General features: G+C 41.2%; 2 protein-coding genes and 3 long non-coding RNA genes across 7 annotated transcripts; all 5 read right to left on the reverse strand.

The window, feature by feature from the left end:
• Nucleotides 1-1,438: 1,438 nt before the first annotated feature.
• On the reverse strand, nucleotides 1,439-2,345 carry LOC119779381. Its single transcript, XR_005280218.1, has 3 exons — nucleotides 2,287-2,345; nucleotides 2,148-2,211; nucleotides 1,439-1,931 (listed from the first exon to the last, which is right to left on the reverse strand). It is a non-coding gene; the product is annotated as an uncharacterized LOC119779381 (long non-coding RNA).
• A 150-nt stretch (nucleotides 2,346-2,495) lies between these two features.
• Nucleotides 2,496-3,665, reverse strand: LOC119779382. 2 transcript variants are annotated; one of them, XM_038279014.1, is made up of 3 exons: nucleotides 3,298-3,665; nucleotides 3,040-3,135; nucleotides 2,496-2,790 (listed from the first exon to the last, which is right to left on the reverse strand). In XM_038279014.1, exons 1-3 carry the CDS (start codon nucleotides 3,659-3,661, stop codon nucleotides 2,504-2,506), a joined length of 747 nt encoding a protein of 248 aa, XP_038134942.1. In that variant the 5' UTR covers nucleotides 3,662-3,665; the 3' UTR covers nucleotides 2,496-2,503. The 2 variants fall into 2 exon arrangements, with proteins under 2 accessions (XP_038134942.1, XP_038134941.1); XM_038279013.1 differs by having other exon boundaries at nucleotides 2,496-2,913.
• Nucleotides 3,666-8,424: 4,759 nt separating this feature from the next.
• On the reverse strand, nucleotides 8,425-9,663 carry LOC119779379. Its single transcript, XR_005280217.1, has 3 exons — nucleotides 9,605-9,663; nucleotides 9,466-9,529; nucleotides 8,425-9,249 (listed from the first exon to the last, which is right to left on the reverse strand). It is a non-coding gene; the product is annotated as an uncharacterized LOC119779379 (long non-coding RNA).
• A 150-nt stretch (nucleotides 9,664-9,813) lies between these two features.
• On the reverse strand, nucleotides 9,814-10,983 carry LOC119779383. Of its 2 annotated transcripts, none has more exons than XM_038279016.1 (3): nucleotides 10,616-10,983; nucleotides 10,358-10,453; nucleotides 9,814-10,108 (listed from the first exon to the last, which is right to left on the reverse strand). In XM_038279016.1, the coding sequence occupies exons 1-3, from the start codon at nucleotides 10,977-10,979 to the stop codon at nucleotides 9,822-9,824; spliced, it is 747 nt and encodes a 248-aa protein (XP_038134944.1). In that variant the 5' UTR covers nucleotides 10,980-10,983; the 3' UTR covers nucleotides 9,814-9,821. The 2 variants fall into 2 exon arrangements, with proteins under 2 accessions (XP_038134944.1, XP_038134943.1); XM_038279015.1 differs by having other exon boundaries at nucleotides 9,814-10,231.
• A 4,758-nt stretch (nucleotides 10,984-15,741) lies between these two features.
• LOC119779378 lies at nucleotides 15,742-16,980 on the reverse strand. The gene is made up of 3 exons (XR_005280216.1): nucleotides 16,922-16,980; nucleotides 16,783-16,846; nucleotides 15,742-16,566 (listed from the first exon to the last, which is right to left on the reverse strand). It is a non-coding gene; the product is annotated as an uncharacterized LOC119779378 (long non-coding RNA).
• Nucleotides 16,981-17,166: the final 186 nt, after the last annotated feature.

Consider the following 17,166-nt stretch of genomic DNA (forward strand, 5'->3'; position numbering starts at 1 on the left):
AGTCTTTCCTGTTGCTCCTCCATCAGCATTAATCTTTTTTGCTTTTTAGAGCCTGAGTGTGTTCAAATCTGGCCATTGAATAAATCCTCCTTTTTTTCCAGAGTTTCATCTTTAATGGTTTAAACCTGAACGATGGAACTGAATCCCATTGATCCTCATTCACTCAGTAACACACCTAGAAATGATGGAAACAGCCTCAGGTGGATGGAAACTGGAAATGTTCCTCTGTTTAGGTCTGGAGATGATGGTCTGTCTGTTTGCTGAGGAGCATCAAATCTCTGCATCTTCTCAAAGGGACACTTTCAGTCTGACTGAATAAAAGGAGGAAAATCAGCAATTCATTCTAAACAAGTCAGATGGAAAGAATAATCAGGCAGATCCAGGATTTTTCAAAGGGGTGCGCAGCTTAAGGTGATGTCAAGACAACGTGAAACTAAATGACCAAAAAATGCCTTCTTTACTCTTTATGGGGACACGACTACATGTGGGGTGGCATTTTATTTCATGAAGAGGTGTTTTTTTTTTTTTTTTTTTTTTTTAAGTAATCTGATCTTAACGCTACATGGATCTAAAATGGCGGCCCAGCGTCATCACAGAGAACTATGTGTTTTCACCCCCTGATTCTTACTTTCCATGGCTGAAAAATGACCTTTGGTGGATTATTACGGCACATGAGTTTATTTTATTGGAAATAAAACTGGATATTACTTTTCTGTGGAGTCCTAAGTACAAAATCAGAATGTTTTTACCATGATCGGTCAACATCTGGCCAGCAGAAGAGTTTAAACAAGATAAGAGCTGGAAGTTATGAATCATAAATTGATGACAGAAACACATCAGCCTCAGGACCGGATTCTAATATCTCTGCAGTGGGAATTTAAATCTGATACAGTTCTGCTCCTGAAGCTCCCTGAACATCTTAACTCCCAGAACAGCAGTGAGAAGTTATGGAGGGTTATTATCACTGGATGATTTAAATGATAAATATAATGCCTAATTGTCATTCCAGGAATGTGGACAAATTATAAATTATTTCCCCAAAACATTGATCAATTTAGTTCAAGATTGCTTCAGTAATATTGCAGTTCTTAAACCTAAAAATATATTTATTAAATAAAACAATATAATAGATGAAAACATGCAAAAACATCTTTTTAAGAAAAGTGTCAACAAATATCTTATATCCTTATCAATTAAAAGATTTTCCTGTTAAAAGAATACTACAAAAATGATATCCGTGTATTGAGAACCAAATATCTTAATTTTGCTATTCCAACTAAATCTAAAGAGCTTCATTAAAAACTTCAAATGACTTTTATCCTTCCAACCAATTCATATGCTCCAAATTGAAATTCGCTGTAAAAAAAATGTCGTCTATGTGAGCAAGAAGAGGAATAAACTGAACATCTTTTTTTTATTGTAGTAAAATGTAGCACTATTTAAATTGTAAAAGGACTAGATGGAAGAAAATCAGAAGACTAGAATTCGTCTACTGGAGCCGTTGTCAGTAATCAATAAAACAACACAAAACTGCTTTCAATACCATGTATTAGACAAATTTAAAGTAAACAATACAAGACAACATACATAGAACCCAAAATAAATACAAAAAAATATATATATACACAGTACTGTGGCAATCCTTTCGTTTGTGCACAACTGGTCTTAAATTCCCCGCTGATCAGTCCAGAGTCTGACCGACACACATTCAGAAATCCATGGTTGGATTATCCAGATATTTAAGTTGAAGAATGTCCCAGCGCAAGTTGTTTCAGGTGAAGAGGTGAATAATGGAGTGTATGCCTGAGTGGTGAGATGGAGGGGGGAAATGATTCAGACCAGTCCACTGTGGAGTGATTCTTAAGGCTCTCCTGGCTCCAGCCAGTTTTCAGAAGCTCGCCATCTTTTTCCCTAAAAAGGGATCACCTGGCCTGTATTAAAATAAACAGGACCAGTAAATTTCCAGCCGGCTAGTTAACTAGACTTTTCCAGTTTCACACAGAAATAAATGTAAAATCTAATCTATCAGACCAAATAAAGAACATTTATCTCATCATCTTAAAGTTAGATTACAACAATTGATGATCACACATAGCATTTGCTGCCACCAACATGCTAAAACAACAAACATTGTGCTCTCTACTCACCAATTCCAATAATGGATGAGAGTATGGCAGCTCCAAGGCTCCAAACTCACTGGATTTCTCGGATCTACATGATTTTTATATTGTGAGGTTAAACAGTGCATTACAAACAAAGAGAAACTGATTGTTTGGGAACACCAACCTGTAGCTCCTTTGTCTCCAGCTCTCCCCCTCACATCTGACTGGGGAAAACTGGAGCAAGCCTAAATAATTGCCTCAGGTGTGTCAATTGGCTGCATGCACTGTGTGACTGACTGTCACTCTAACCAATGGGGCAGTAAGGCGGGACTAAGGGCAGTTTCCACCCTGGGTTACACCCTCCCCCCTTTAAATCATGCATGTCCCGTGACATGTAAACATTAAACAATGTGAACATTGCTGGAAGTGGTGGGTGTCAAAACTAAAGCATCAGACAAACTGTGCAATAAAGTTTGAACAACTGAAATAAGCGGATTGCCTAAAGTAGTATATTGAAGCCGTTTAGGTGCCACTCTGTGACGTGTTGAGCGTCGTAGAGAAATGTCATCAATTTGATTTATGCCATCAAGGTTTGGGGATCTGTTCAAAGAAATTTCAGGAACAGGAACAGTTTCACCAACGGGGCTACCTGGATCAGGTAAGTCTTCAGGATGAGGTGGAACTCGTTCTGCAGAAACATCAGGTTGCTCTTTGACACTAGATTCTGGTTCAATTGATTCCACTTCAACAACTGACTTCAAACTCTCAGAATTTGAAAGAATTTCAACAGGTTGTTTTTCCACTGGAGAAACTGTTAGAACAACAGAGTTTTCTTCATCATCAGGAGGTGATGACTGTGTGAGTGGTTTCTCCATTTTAAATTCTAATGGAGGTGGAACTAGATAGAATGGAATCTCTTCTTGCTCACAGTTCTCACCTTCTGCAGAGTCCTCAGAAGATTCTTGACGTTTCTTGGTGTGTTGACGTGTCTGGGGTTTTGTGACTGGAACTGTCTCAGTTGGTCTTTCAGCATCTGTCATGGGGAGAAAACCACATGGAAGAAGAAGGTCTCTGTGTAGAGTGCGTAATGGGCCATCTTTGCACTCTGGTTTCACCGTATAAACTGGGAGATCCCCAGCACACTTCACCACTACAAATACATCTTGCTCCCATTTATCACAGAGTTTGTGTTTACCTCTGAGTCTCACATTCCGCACAAGTACTCGGTCTCCAACTTCCAGCTTGGATGGTAGAACTCGCTGATCAAACCGAGTCTTGTTTCTTTTAGCACTTCTGGCAGAGTTCTTTGATGCAATTTGATAACTCTTTTTCAACCGTGACTTCAGGTTCTGTACATACTGCAAATGTGATGGACATTTCTCTTCACAGATAGGAAGACCAAAAGCAAGATCAATCGGGAGTCGAGGACAGCGTCCAAACATAAGTTCATAAGGACTATATCCTGTCACTTCATTTCTGGTACAATTGTACGCATGAACGAGAGGTTTAACATATTCTTTCCATTTTGACTTCTGTTTTGGTTCAAGAGTTCCCAACATTGCTAAGAGTGTGCGATTAAACCTTTCTACAGGGTTTCCTCTAGGATGGTATGGTGTTGTATGACACTTTTTAATTCCTGTCATAGCACACAGCTCTGTTATCAATTTGGACTCAAAATCAGATCCTTGATCTGTATGTAGTCTTTCTGGAATTCCAAAGTAGATAATGAAATTGTCCAAAAGACATTTGGCGACCGTTCTTGCCTTTTGATTCGGTGTTGGAATAGCAATGGCAAACTTGGTGAAATGATCTGTCAACACGAGAATGTCTTTGGTATTGCTGGTATCAGGTTCAAGACTGAGAAAATCCATACAAATGAGCTCCAGTGGGCGTGAAGTCCGAATGTTAACTAGTGGAGCAGCTCTCTCTGTCAGAGTCTTTCGACGAACACAACGTCCACATGCTTTTATTTTCTGCTCCACATACATAGCCATTCTAGGCCAATAGAATCGAGCTCTAACAAGATCCAGGGTTCGCTCTACTCCCGGGTGGCCCATGTCATTGTGAAGACTATGAAGAACAGATTCACGGAGGTCTGCTGGAAGGACCAGTTGATATACATGTTGCTCGTTTTCTTGCCGTTTCCTGTAAAGAATGCCATCAATCATCTCCAGTTTTGTAAATTCTCTAAGGAGAAGATTAAGTTCTGGAAGTTCACTCCTGACTGTTGGGGGAATTTTTTCACCCGACTCCAACTGATGGATAACTTCCCTGACAGTAGGATCAGCTCTCTGATGATCTTTTAGGTCAGAATGAGACATTGCAGGAACAACAGGAAGTCCATGTGCCTCTTCAGAGTAATCCACAGGAATTACATCTGCCCTGACTGAGAGTGATTCAACCAAAAGACTTTCAACTTGGGTCCGAACCAGACGACTTTGGCAGATTGCATCCATCACTTCAGGTGACATCTCATTGTTGCTGTTGTCTAAAAGATGTTGTTGAGCAAACTGAGAGATGAGTTCCTGATCTTTATGTGCAACCTCATCTATGACAGGATTTTCACAGGGACGACGAGAGAGTGCATCAGCATCCTGGTTGTGTTTCCCTGCTCGATACTGCAACTTAAAGGAGAAAGTAGAAAGTGCAGCCAGCCAACGATGACTGGTAGCATCCAGCTTAGCTGAGGTTAGGATGTAAGTAAGTGGATTATTATCAGTGACAACTGTAAAATCTGCTCCATACAAATAATCTTGAAACTTTTCTGTTACACTCCACTTCAGTGCTAAGAATTCAAGTTTATGAGCTGGATAACGACTTTCGCTGGCTGACAACCCTCGACTAGCATAAGCTATTACCCTGAGCTTCCCCTCATGTTCCTGGTATAGGGCAGCATCCAGCCCAGTGGTGCTGGCATCTGTGTGAAGGATGTAAGGTAGTGCAGGATCAGCAAACCCCAGGACTGGTGCAGTGGTAAGTTTGTCGATCAGGGTATCAAAAGCCAGCTGACACTCAGGAGTCCACCTGGAACCAAAAGGTTGCTTTGGATCAAACTGTGGGCACTTAGAAGATTGTACTCTTGAGGGTTTATTAGTTGGGGGGGGTACCCACGGGTCAAATTGTTAAGAGGCTTGGCAATAGTGGCGTATCCTTTTATGAAACGTCTATAATAGCCAGTAAATCCCAGAAAAGATCTTAATGATTTCAAATTAGTAGGAATTGGCCAGGATTTCACTGTGGAAATCTTTTCTGGGTCTGTCTCAACACCTTTTTCTGAAACTATATGACCCAAGTATCTGACAGACGTTTGGAAAAATTTACATTTTTCCAAAGAAAGTTTTAATCCAAACTCTTTCAGACGATTTAGAACTCTCAGCAGACGGTTTTCATGTTCTTCAAGACTGTTTGAGAATATGATCAAGTCATCCAAAAAAAACAATACCTCTTTCAAATGCAGGTCACCCATACATTTCTCCATCAATCTTTGAAAGGTTGATGGTGCATTTGTAACCCCCTGAGGCATTCGGTTAAACTCCCAAAACCCAAGTGGAGTAACAAAAGCAGTCTTAGCTTTATCAGCTTCATTCATTTCAATCTGATAATAACCAGATTTCAGATCTAGCACTGAAAACCACTTTGATCCTCTGAGAGCTGTAAATGATTCTTCCAGGTTGGGCAAAGCATATGCATCTTTGACAGTTTGTAAATTAAGTTTACGGTAGTCAATGCACAGTCGAATGTCTCCATTTTTTTCTTAACAACAACAATTGGAGATGAGAAAGGGGATTCAGATTCTCTGATAACACCAGCATCCAGAAGTTCACGTAAGTGTTTGCGAACAGCCTCTATATCTTGTGGGTGAATCGGTCTCGCACGATGTTTGAAAGGAGTATTATCATGAAGATTAATGTGATGTTTCACTTGCTTGGTACATCCAAAATCTAAATCATGATGAGCAAAAACTTCAGGTACAGCATCTAACTTTGTTATGATTCTTTCCTTCCATTCTGATGGTATTGGAGACTCACCAAAATTGATTTTCAAAGATGCTGTTGATGTTTTCTCAGCCATGTGGTTGGTCACATGGTGCTCTGAGATGATAACTGCATAGGCTTCCAGTTCAGCAATGATACTTAAAGCTGGTATGGAAATGACTTTGTTTCATTGGAAACAGCAACTGGAACCTTATTGAGTGAGTCAGCTTGAAGTGCAACCAGACAGCTACTGACAACCAGGCCACCCGGCAGGCCTGAAACCGGGTGCCGAACAACAGCACACTGACTGGCTGTAGAAGAGAGCTTGGCACGACCCTCGACCACCATTGTGCAACCAGCTGGAATAAGTACAGGAGTTTTACTATGGAGAGTCACAACACCCAAATGATTGCCACAGTTCTGCTGATGCATTAACTGATGCAGAACTGTTTTAAACCCATATGAGGTAGGTTGGAATGTGGGACAATCACTGGAACAAAACTTTTCATAGAGAATTTCAAGTGTATTCATGCCAATTAGTACTGAAGCTGGAAATCCAGGTCTCACATCAGGAACAACCAAAGCAAGGGTTTCAACTGTTAGTTCACTCCCAATAAAGTCTTTTGGAAAAGTTATTGGTATTTCAACATAACCCAAATATGGAACTTGTTGACCTGCAGCCCCTTCAATATGAAGTAGGTCATTTAATGAATGCACTGAATGATCTGAGAGATGCTCATTGAAGAAAGAAACTGGAATTGTAGTGACTTGAGAGCCGGTATCTAGAAGACATTGAGAGCTGTGGCCAGCAATATTGACTTCTGCTGTACATCTGGATCCGATTAATCCTTTTGGTAAGTTAATTTTGGTTTTTGTCTGCATCTTTGCACACTTAGACTCTCTCTCTGTAGGACAAAGTTGGTCCAGCTCAGTTCCTGTTCGTCCCTCAACAGGAACTGGAACTAGTTTAAATGTGCTGTAGGAGAGGGATTTTGTCCCTGTCTCTTCTGTTTGTCATAAAATATTTTCCGCTTTGCACTGACTAATGCTGAATTGGGCTCATTATCACATCGAGGCTTGATATGGCCATCTTCCCCACAACGGAAACAAAACCCAGGTTTAGAGCTAGACATGCCGAATTTTACATCTTTAACAGTCTTTTTCACAATAGGCTTTGAAGTAACTCTTCCAGCAAAAGGTAGCTTAGTGCCCATTTGACCTGCTGTTAAAGCAGTGAGCTGCTGCTGTATTGCAGCCATCTGTTGTGAAAGCTGTTTAGTCTAGCAAACTGGACCTGAGACACAACCTTCTGTTTAGTGGTTCCCAAATGATGCTTCATCCTCAAGGTCTTTGCTGCTTCCCTGTCCTCTTCAGTTCTAAGTAACAACAAAAGCTCAGCAAATGATGGTGGATTATTTTTTCTCTGTTTAAGTTGAAGTTCTGAGATTAGATTGTTGTCCCAACACCCTCTGCAGAATTGGGTCAACAGTCGTGCATCCATGTCCTTCTCCAAAACACCTCTCTTTACTGCACTCTGTAATACAACCTGCAGACGCTGCAAATAGGCAGACAGCTTTTCTCCACTGTCCTGATAGGTGTCCATGAATTTAACATACAACTCCTCTCCATCTTGAACAGTTCCATAAGCTGAATCAAGTTGTTCCAGGTATACTTTTGGTAATGTGTCAGGACTCAAATGTTTCACTATATCACAGGCAGGTGGAAGTAAACTGTCACGAATTACTCTGGTACATTGCAGCTGTGACATAGAGGGATCTTGAAGAACTAATTCAACACTTGAACGCCACGTGTCATAGTCTGTCTCATGACTTGGCCTGGGGACTTTTCCAGAGAATGCTCTCAGTCTATGGGATGTATGCATATTTAGAGAGCTGTCCCCACTCCTAACAACATGCTCCACAACGTACCGTTGCACCTCAGGAGGATTAAGATCACCAGCGGAAATGGGTGTGGACCGCCTCTCCTGACCTGGCACTTCAGCTCTGTTAGAGACAGCAGAGCTGGACGGGAGAGGAACTGACTGTGAGATTGATGACAGAGGAAAAGGGAGTTGAGTTGGGGCATGAGCTGATGGCTGCTGCCCTCCATCTTCATCTGCAAGCTGTTCCTCTTTTGCCTTCTTTAGCACCACAGGACAGAACTCTGCAATAGACTGCTGTATCTGGGACATCACTTCTGTGAGAACTTGAGTGTAATTTTTTCCGGACATTTTGGCAATTTCTTGTAAATCATCCAAATACTTGTTTGTCTTTAAACCACCAACCTTTGAGGCATAAATCTCAGATAAAGTTTCAATATGAAATTTATCACCCACCCTTGATGTAAATGTATATGGTAATACTGGAGATAAGCGTGCTAAAGACAACCCAGAATCAAATTCAACAACCAACATTTGATCAAATTCTGATTCAGATGAATCGATGGTAGTTCTCTGCTTAATATCACCATACTGTTCAAGAAAATCAATAAGTTCATCAGTGGGGTTCTCTGGGACTCCATCAATCAATACTGTGTTAGGGATTTTTAGACCAAGGGTTTCAAAAACCTCCATAATGGAAATTGAATTGGTGAGTAGGAACCTTATTTGTGCAACTCAACTGTTTTCTATTGATTACTGATCAAAACAGCTCCTGGCTAGCTCGCCAATAATGTAGCACTATTTAAATTGTAAAAGGACTAGATGGAAGAAAATCAGAAGACTAGAATTCGTCTACTGGAGCCGTTGTCAGTAATCAATAAAACAACACAAAACTGCTTTCAATACCATGTATTAGACAAATTTAAAGTAAACAATACAAGACAACATACATAGAACCCAAAATAAATACAAAAAAATATATATATACACAGTACTGTGGCAATCCTTTCGTTTGTGCACAACTGGTCTTAAATTCCCCGCTGATCAGTCCAGAGTCTGACCGACACACATTCAGAAATCCATGGTTGGATTATCCAGATATTTAAGTTGAAGAATGTCCCAGCGCAAGTTGTTTCAGGTGAAGAGGTGAATAATGGAGTGTATGCCTGAGTGGTGAGATGGAGGGGGGAAATGATTCAGACCAGTCCACTGTGGAGTGATTCTTAAGGCTCTCCTGGCTCCAGCCAGTTTTCAGAAGCTCGCCATCTTTTTCCCTAAAAAGGGATCACCTGGCCTGTATTAAAATAAACAGGACCAGTAAATTTCCAGCCGGCTAGTTAACTAGACTTTTCCAGTTTCACACAGAAATAAATGTAAAATCTAATCTATCAGACCAAATAAAGAACATTTATCTCATCATCTTAAAGTTAGATTACAACAATTGATGATCACACATAGCATTTGCTGCCACCAACATGCTAAAACAACAAACATTGTGCTCTCTACTCACCAATTCCAATAATGGATGAGAGTATGGCAGCTCCAAGGCTCCAAACTCACTGGATTTCTCGGATCTACATGATTTTTATATTGTGAGGTTAAACAGTGCATTACAAACAAAGAGAAACTGATTGTTTGGGAACACCAACCTGTAGCTCCTTTGTCTCCAGCTCTCCCCCTCACATCTGACTGGGGAAAACTGGAGCAAGCCTAAATAATTGCCTCAGGTGTGTCAATTGGCTGCATGCACTGTGTGACTGACTGTCACTCTAACCAATGGGGCAGTAAGGCGGGACTAAGGGCAGTTTCCACCCTGGGTTACACCCTCCCCCCTTTAAATCATGCATGTCCCGTGACATGTAAACATTAAACAATGTGAACATTGCTGGAAGTGGTGGGTGTCAAAACTAAAGCATCAGACAAACTGTGCAATAAAGTTTGAACAACTGAAATAAGCGGATTGCCTAAAGTAGTATATTGAAGCCGTTTAGGTGCCACTCTGTGACGTGTTGAGCGTCGTAGAGAAATGTCATCAATTTGATTTATGCCATCAAGGTTTGGGGATCTGTTCAAAGAAATTTCAGGAACAGGAACAGTTTCACCAACGGGGCTACCTGGATCAGGTAAGTCTTCAGGATGAGGTGGAACTCGTTCTGCAGAAACATCAGGTTGCTCTTTGACACTAGATTCTGGTTCAATTGATTCCACTTCAACAACTGACTTCAAACTCTCAGAATTTGAAAGAATTTCAACAGGTTGTTTTTCCACTGGAGAAACTGTTAGAACAACAGAGTTTTCTTCATCATCAGGAGGTGATGACTGTGTGAGTGGTTTCTCCATTTTAAATTCTAATGGAGGTGGAACTAGATAGAATGGAATCTCTTCTTGCTCACAGTTCTCACCTTCTGCAGAGTCCTCAGAAGATTCTTGACGTTTCTTGGTGTGTTGACGTGTCTGGGGTTTTGTGACTGGAACTGTCTCAGTTGGTCTTTCAGCATCTGTCATGGGGAGAAAACCACATGGAAGAAGAAGGTCTCTGTGTAGAGTGCGTAATGGGCCATCTTTGCACTCTGGTTTCACCGTATAAACTGGGAGATCCCCAGCACACTTCACCACTACAAATACATCTTGCTCCCATTTATCACAGAGTTTGTGTTTACCTCTGAGTCTCACATTCCGCACAAGTACTCGGTCTCCAACTTCCAGCTTGGATGGTAGAACTCGCTGATCAAACCGAGTCTTGTTTCTTTTAGCACTTCTGGCAGAGTTCTTTGATGCAATTTGATAACTCTTTTTCAACCGTGACTTCAGGTTCTGTACATACTGCAAATGTGATGGACATTTCTCTTCACAGATAGGAAGACCAAAAGCAAGATCAATCGGGAGTCGAGGACAGCGTCCAAACATAAGTTCATAAGGACTATATCCTGTCACTTCATTTCTGGTACAATTGTACGCATGAACGAGAGGTTTAACATATTCTTTCCATTTTGACTTCTGTTTTGGTTCAAGAGTTCCCAACATTGCTAAGAGTGTGCGATTAAACCTTTCTACAGGGTTTCCTCTAGGATGGTATGGTGTTGTATGACACTTTTTAATTCCTGTCATAGCACACAGCTCTGTTATCAATTTGGACTCAAAATCAGATCCTTGATCTGTATGTAGTCTTTCTGGAATTCCAAAGTAGATAATGAAATTGTCCAAAAGACATTTGGCGACCGTTCTTGCCTTTTGATTCGGTGTTGGAATAGCAATGGCAAACTTGGTGAAATGATCTGTCAACACGAGAATGTCTTTGGTATTGCTGGTATCAGGTTCAAGACTGAGAAAATCCATACAAATGAGCTCCAGTGGGCGTGAAGTCCGAATGTTAACTAGTGGAGCAGCTCTCTCTGTCAGAGTCTTTCGACGAACACAACGTCCACATGCTTTTATTTTCTGCTCCACATACATAGCCATTCTAGGCCAATAGAATCGAGCTCTAACAAGATCCAGGGTTCGCTCTACTCCCGGGTGGCCCATGTCATTGTGAAGACTATGAAGAACAGATTCACGGAGGTCTGCTGGAAGGACCAGTTGATATACATGTTGCTCGTTTTCTTGCCGTTTCCTGTAAAGAATGCCATCAATCATCTCCAGTTTTGTAAATTCTCTAAGGAGAAGATTAAGTTCTGGAAGTTCACTCCTGACTGTTGGGGGAATTTTTTCACCCGACTCCAACTGATGGATAACTTCCCTGACAGTAGGATCAGCTCTCTGATGATCTTTTAGGTCAGAATGAGACATTGCAGGAACAACAGGAAGTCCATGTGCCTCTTCAGAGTAATCCACAGGAATTACATCTGCCCTGACTGAGAGTGATTCAACCAAAAGACTTTCAACTTGGGTCCGAACCAGACGACTTTGGCAGATTGCATCCATCACTTCAGGTGACATCTCATTGTTGCTGTTGTCTAAAAGATGTTGTTGAGCAAACTGAGAGATGAGTTCCTGATCTTTATGTGCAACCTCATCTATGACAGGATTTTCACAGGGACGACGAGAGAGTGCATCAGCATCCTGGTTGTGTTTCCCTGCTCGATACTGCAACTTAAAGGAGAAAGTAGAAAGTGCAGCCAGCCAACGATGACTGGTAGCATCCTGCTTAGCTGAGGTTAGGATGTAAGTAAGTGGATTATTATCAGTGACAACTGTAAAATCTGCTCCATACAAATAATCTTGAAACTTTTCTGTTACACTCCACTTCAGTGCTAAGAATTCAAGTTTATGAGCTGGATAACGACTTTCGCTGGCTGACAACCCTCGACTAGCATAAGCTATTACCCTGAGCTTCCCCTCATGTTCCTGGTATAGGGCAGCATCCAGCCCAGTGGTGCTGGCATCTGTGTGAAGGATGTAAGGTAGTGCAGGATCAGCAAACCCCAGGACTGGTGCAGTGGTAAGTTTGTCGATCAGGGTATCAAAAGCCAGCTGACACTCAGGAGTCCACCTGGAACCAAAAGGTTGCTTTGGATCAAACTGTGGGCACTTAGAAGATTGTACTCTTGAGGGTTTATTAGTTGGGGGGGTACCCACGGGTCAAATTGTTAAGAGGCTTGGCAATAGTGGCGTATCCTTTTATGAAACGTCTATAATAGCCAGTAAATCCCAGAAAAGATCTTAATGATTTCAAATTAGTAGGAATTGGCCAGGATTTCACTGTGGAAATCTTTTCTGGGTCTGTCTCAACACCTTTTTCTGAAACTATATGACCCAAGTATCTGACAGACGTTTGGAAAAATTTACATTTTTCCAAAGAAAGTTTTAATCCAAACTCTTTCAGACGATTTAGAACTCTCAGCAGACGGTTTTCATGTTCTTCAAGACTGTTTGAGAATATGATCAAGTCATCCAAAAAAAACAATACCTCTTTCAAATGCAGGTCACCCATACATTTCTCCATCAATCTTTGAAAGGTTGATGGTGCATTTGTAACCCCCTGAGGCATTCGGTTAAACTCCCAAAACCCAAGTGGAGTAACAAAAGCAGTCTTAGCTTTATCAGCTTCATTCATTTCAATCTGATAATAACCAGATTTCAGATCTAGCACTGAAAACCACTTTGATCCTCTGAGAGCTGTAAATGATTCTTCCAGGTTGGGCAAAGCATATGCATCTTTGACAGTTTGTAAATTAAGTTTACGGTAGTCAATGCACAGTCGAATGTCTCCATTTTTTTCTTAACAACAACAATTGGAGATGAGAAAGGGGATTCAGATTCTCTGATAACACCAGCATCCAGAAGTTCACGTAAGTGTTTGCGAACAGCCTCTATATCTTGTGGGTGAATCGGTCTCGCACGATGTTTGAAAAGAGTATTATCATGAAGATTAATGTGATGTTTCACTTGCTTGGTACATCCAAAATCTAAATCATGATGAGCAAAAACTTCAGGTACAGCATCTAACTTTGTTATGATTCTTTCCTTCCATTCTGATGGTATTGGAGACTCACCAAAATTGATTTTCAAAGATGCTGTTGATGTTTTCTCAGCCATGTGGTTGGTCACATGGTGCTCTGAGATGATAACTGCATAGGCTTCCAGTTCAGCAATGATACTTAAAGCTGGTATGGAAATGACTTTGTTTCATTGGAAACAGCAACTGGAACCTTATTGAGTGAGTCAGCTTGAAGTGCAACCAGACAGCTACTGACAACCAGGCCACCCGGCAGGCCTGAAACCGGGTGCCGAACAACAGCACACTGACTGGCTGTAGAAGAGAGCTTGGCACGACCCTCGACCACCATTGTGCAACCAGCTGGAATAAGTACAGGAGTTTTACTATGGAGAGTCACAACACCCAAATGATTGCCACAGTTCTGCTGATGCATTAACTGATGCAGAACTGTTTTAAACCCATATGAGGTAGGTTGGAATGTGGGACAATCACTGGAACAAAACTTTTCATAGAGAATTTCAAGTGTATTCATGCCAATTAGTACTGAAGCTGGAAATCCAGGTCTCACATCAGGAACAACCAAAGCAAGGGTTTCAACTGTTAGTTCACTCCCAATAAAGTCTTTTGGAAAAGTTATTGGTATTTCAACATAACCCAAATATGGAACTTGTTGACCTGCAGCCCCTTCAATATGAAGTAGGTCATTTAATGAATGCACTGAATGATCTGAGAGATGCTCATTGAAGAAAGAAACTGGAATTGTAGTGACTTGAGAGCCGGTATCTAGAAGACATTGAGAGCTGTGGCCAGCAATATTGACTTCTGCTGTACATCTGGATCCGATTAATCCTTTTGGTAAGTTAATTTTGGTTTTTGTCTGCATCTTTGCACACTTAGACTCTCTCTCTGTAGGACAAAGTTGGTCCAGCTCAGTTCCTGTTCGTCCCTCAACAGGAACTGGAACTAGTTTAAATGTGCTGTAGGAGAGGGATTTTGTCCCTGTCTCTTCTGTTTGTCATAAAATATTTTCCGCTTTGCACTGACTAATGCTGAATTGGGCTCATTATCACATCGAGGCTTGATATGGCCATCTTCCCCACAACGGAAACAAAACCCAGGTTTAGAGCTAGACATGCCGAATTTTACATCTTTAACAGTCTTTTTCACAATAGGCTTTGAAGTAACTCTTCCAGCAAAAGGTAGCTTAGTGCCCATTTGACCTGCTGTTAAAGCAGTGAGCTGCTGCTGTATTGCAGCCATCTGTTGTGAAAGCTGTTTAGTCTAGCAAACTGGACCTGAGACACAACCTTCTGTTTAGTGGTTCCCAAATGATGCTTCATCCTCAAGGTCTTTGCTGCTTCCCTGTCCTCTTCAGTTCTAAGTAACAACAAAAGCTCAGCAAATGATGGTGGATTATTTTTTCTCTGTTTAAGTTGAAGTTCTGAGATTAGATTGTTGTCCCAACACCCTCTGCAGAATTGGGTCAACAGTCGTGCATCCATGTCCTTCTCCAAAACACCTCTCTTTACTGCACTCTGTAATACAACCTGCAGACGCTGCAAATAGGCAGACAGCTTTTCTCCACTGTCCTGATAGGTGTCCATGAATTTAACATACAACTCCTCTCCATCTTGAACAGTTCCATAAGCTGAATCAAGTTGTTCCAGGTATACTTTTGGTAATGTGTCAGGACTCAAATGTTTCACTATATCACAGGCAGGTGGAAGTAAACTGTCACGAATTACTCTGGTACATTGCAGCTGTGACATAGAGGGATCTTGAAGAACTAATTCAACACTTGAACGCCACGTGTCATAGTCTGTCTCATGACTTGGCCTGGGGACTTTTCCAGAGAATGCTCTCAGTCTATGGGATGTATGCATATTTAGAGAGCTGTCCCCACTCCTAACAACATGCTCCACAACGTACCGTTGCACCTCAGGAGGATTAAGATCACCAGCGGAAATGGGTGTGGACCGCCTCTCCTGACCTGGCACTTCAGCTCTGTTAGAGACAGCAGAGCTGGACGGGAGAGGAACTGACTGTGAGATTGATGACAGAGGAAAAGGGAGTTGAGTTGGGGCATGAGCTGATGGCTGCTGCCCTCCATCTTCATCTGCAAGCTGTTCCTCTTTTGCCTTCTTTAGCACCACAGGACAGAACTCTGCAATAGACTGCTGTATCTGGGACATCACTTCTGTGAGAACTTGAGTGTAATTTTTTCCGGACATTTTGGCAATTTCTTGTAAATCATCCAAATACTTGTTTGTCTTTAAACCACCAACCTTTGAGGCATAAATCTCAGATAAAGTTTCAATATGAAATTTATCACCCACCCTTGATGTAAATGTATATGGTAATACTGGAGATAAGCGTGCTAAAGACAACCCAGAATCAAATTCAACAACCAACATTTGATCAAATTCTGATTCAGATGAATCGATGGTAGTTCTCTGCTTAATATCACCATACTGTTCAAGAAAATCAATAAGTTCATCAGTGGGGTTCTCTGGGACTCCATCAATCAATACTGTGTTAGGGATTTTTAGACCAAGGGTTTCAAAAACCTCCATAATGGAAATTGAATTGGTGAGTAGGAACCTTATTTGTGCAACTCAACTGTTTTCTATTGATTACTGATCAAAACAGCTCCTGGCTAGCTCGCCAATAATGTAGCACTATTTAAATTGTAAAAGGACTAGATGGAAGAAAATCAGAAGACTAGAATTCGTCTACTGGAGCCGTTGTCAGTAATCAATAAAACAACACAAAACTGCTTTCAATACCATGTATTAGACAAATTTAAAGTAAACAATACAAGACAACATACATAGAACCCAAAATAAATACAAAAAAATATATATATACACAGTACTGTGGCAATCCTTTCGTTTGTGCACAACTGGTCTTAAATTCCCCGCTGATCAGTCCAGAGTCTGACCGACACACATTCAGAAATCCATGGTTGGATTATCCAGATATTTAAGTTGAAGAATGTCCCAGCGCAAGTTGTTTCAGGTGAAGAGGTGAATAATGGAGTGTATGCCTGAGTGGTGAGATGGAGGGGGGAAATGATTCAGACCAGTCCACTGTGGAGTGATTCTTAAGGCTCTCCTGGCTCCAGCCAGTTTTCAGAAGCTCGCCATCTTTTTCCCTAAAAAGGGATCACCTGGCCTGTATTAAAATAAACAGGACCAGTAAATTTCCAGCCGGCTAGTTAACTAGACTTTTCCAGTTTCACACAGAAATAAATGTAAAATCTAATCTATCAGACCAAATAAAGAACATTTATCTCATCATCTTAAAGTTAGATTACAACAATTGATGATCACACATAGCATTTGCTGCCACCAACATGCTAAAACAACAAACATTGTGCTCTCTACTCACCAATTCCAATAATGGATGAGAGTATGGCAGCTCCAAGGCTCCAAACTCACTGGATTTCTCGGATCTACATGATTTTTATATTGTGAGGTTAAACAGTGCATTACAAACAAAGAGAAACTGATTGTTTGGGAACACCAACCTGTAGCTCCTTTGTCTCCAGCTCTCCCCCTCACATCTGACTGGGGAAAACTGGAGCAAGCCTAAATAATTGCCTCAGGTGTGTCAATTGGCTGCATGCACTGTGTGACTGACTGTCACTCTAACCAATGGGGCAGTAAGGCGGGACTAAGGGCAGTTTCCACCCTGGTTTACAAAAACCAAATATTTTTTTTTACCTCAGTTCCTTACTGCTTATTCTCTAAGTCCTTAAAAATAAATTTTCTC

Source organism: Cyprinodon tularosa, unplaced genomic scaffold (genome assembly GCF_016077235.1).
Source record: "Cyprinodon tularosa strain WSP-4 unplaced genomic scaffold, ASM1607723v1 ctg1466, whole genome shotgun sequence".
Classification (NCBI taxonomy): domain Eukaryota; kingdom Metazoa; phylum Chordata; class Actinopteri; order Cyprinodontiformes; family Cyprinodontidae; genus Cyprinodon; species Cyprinodon tularosa.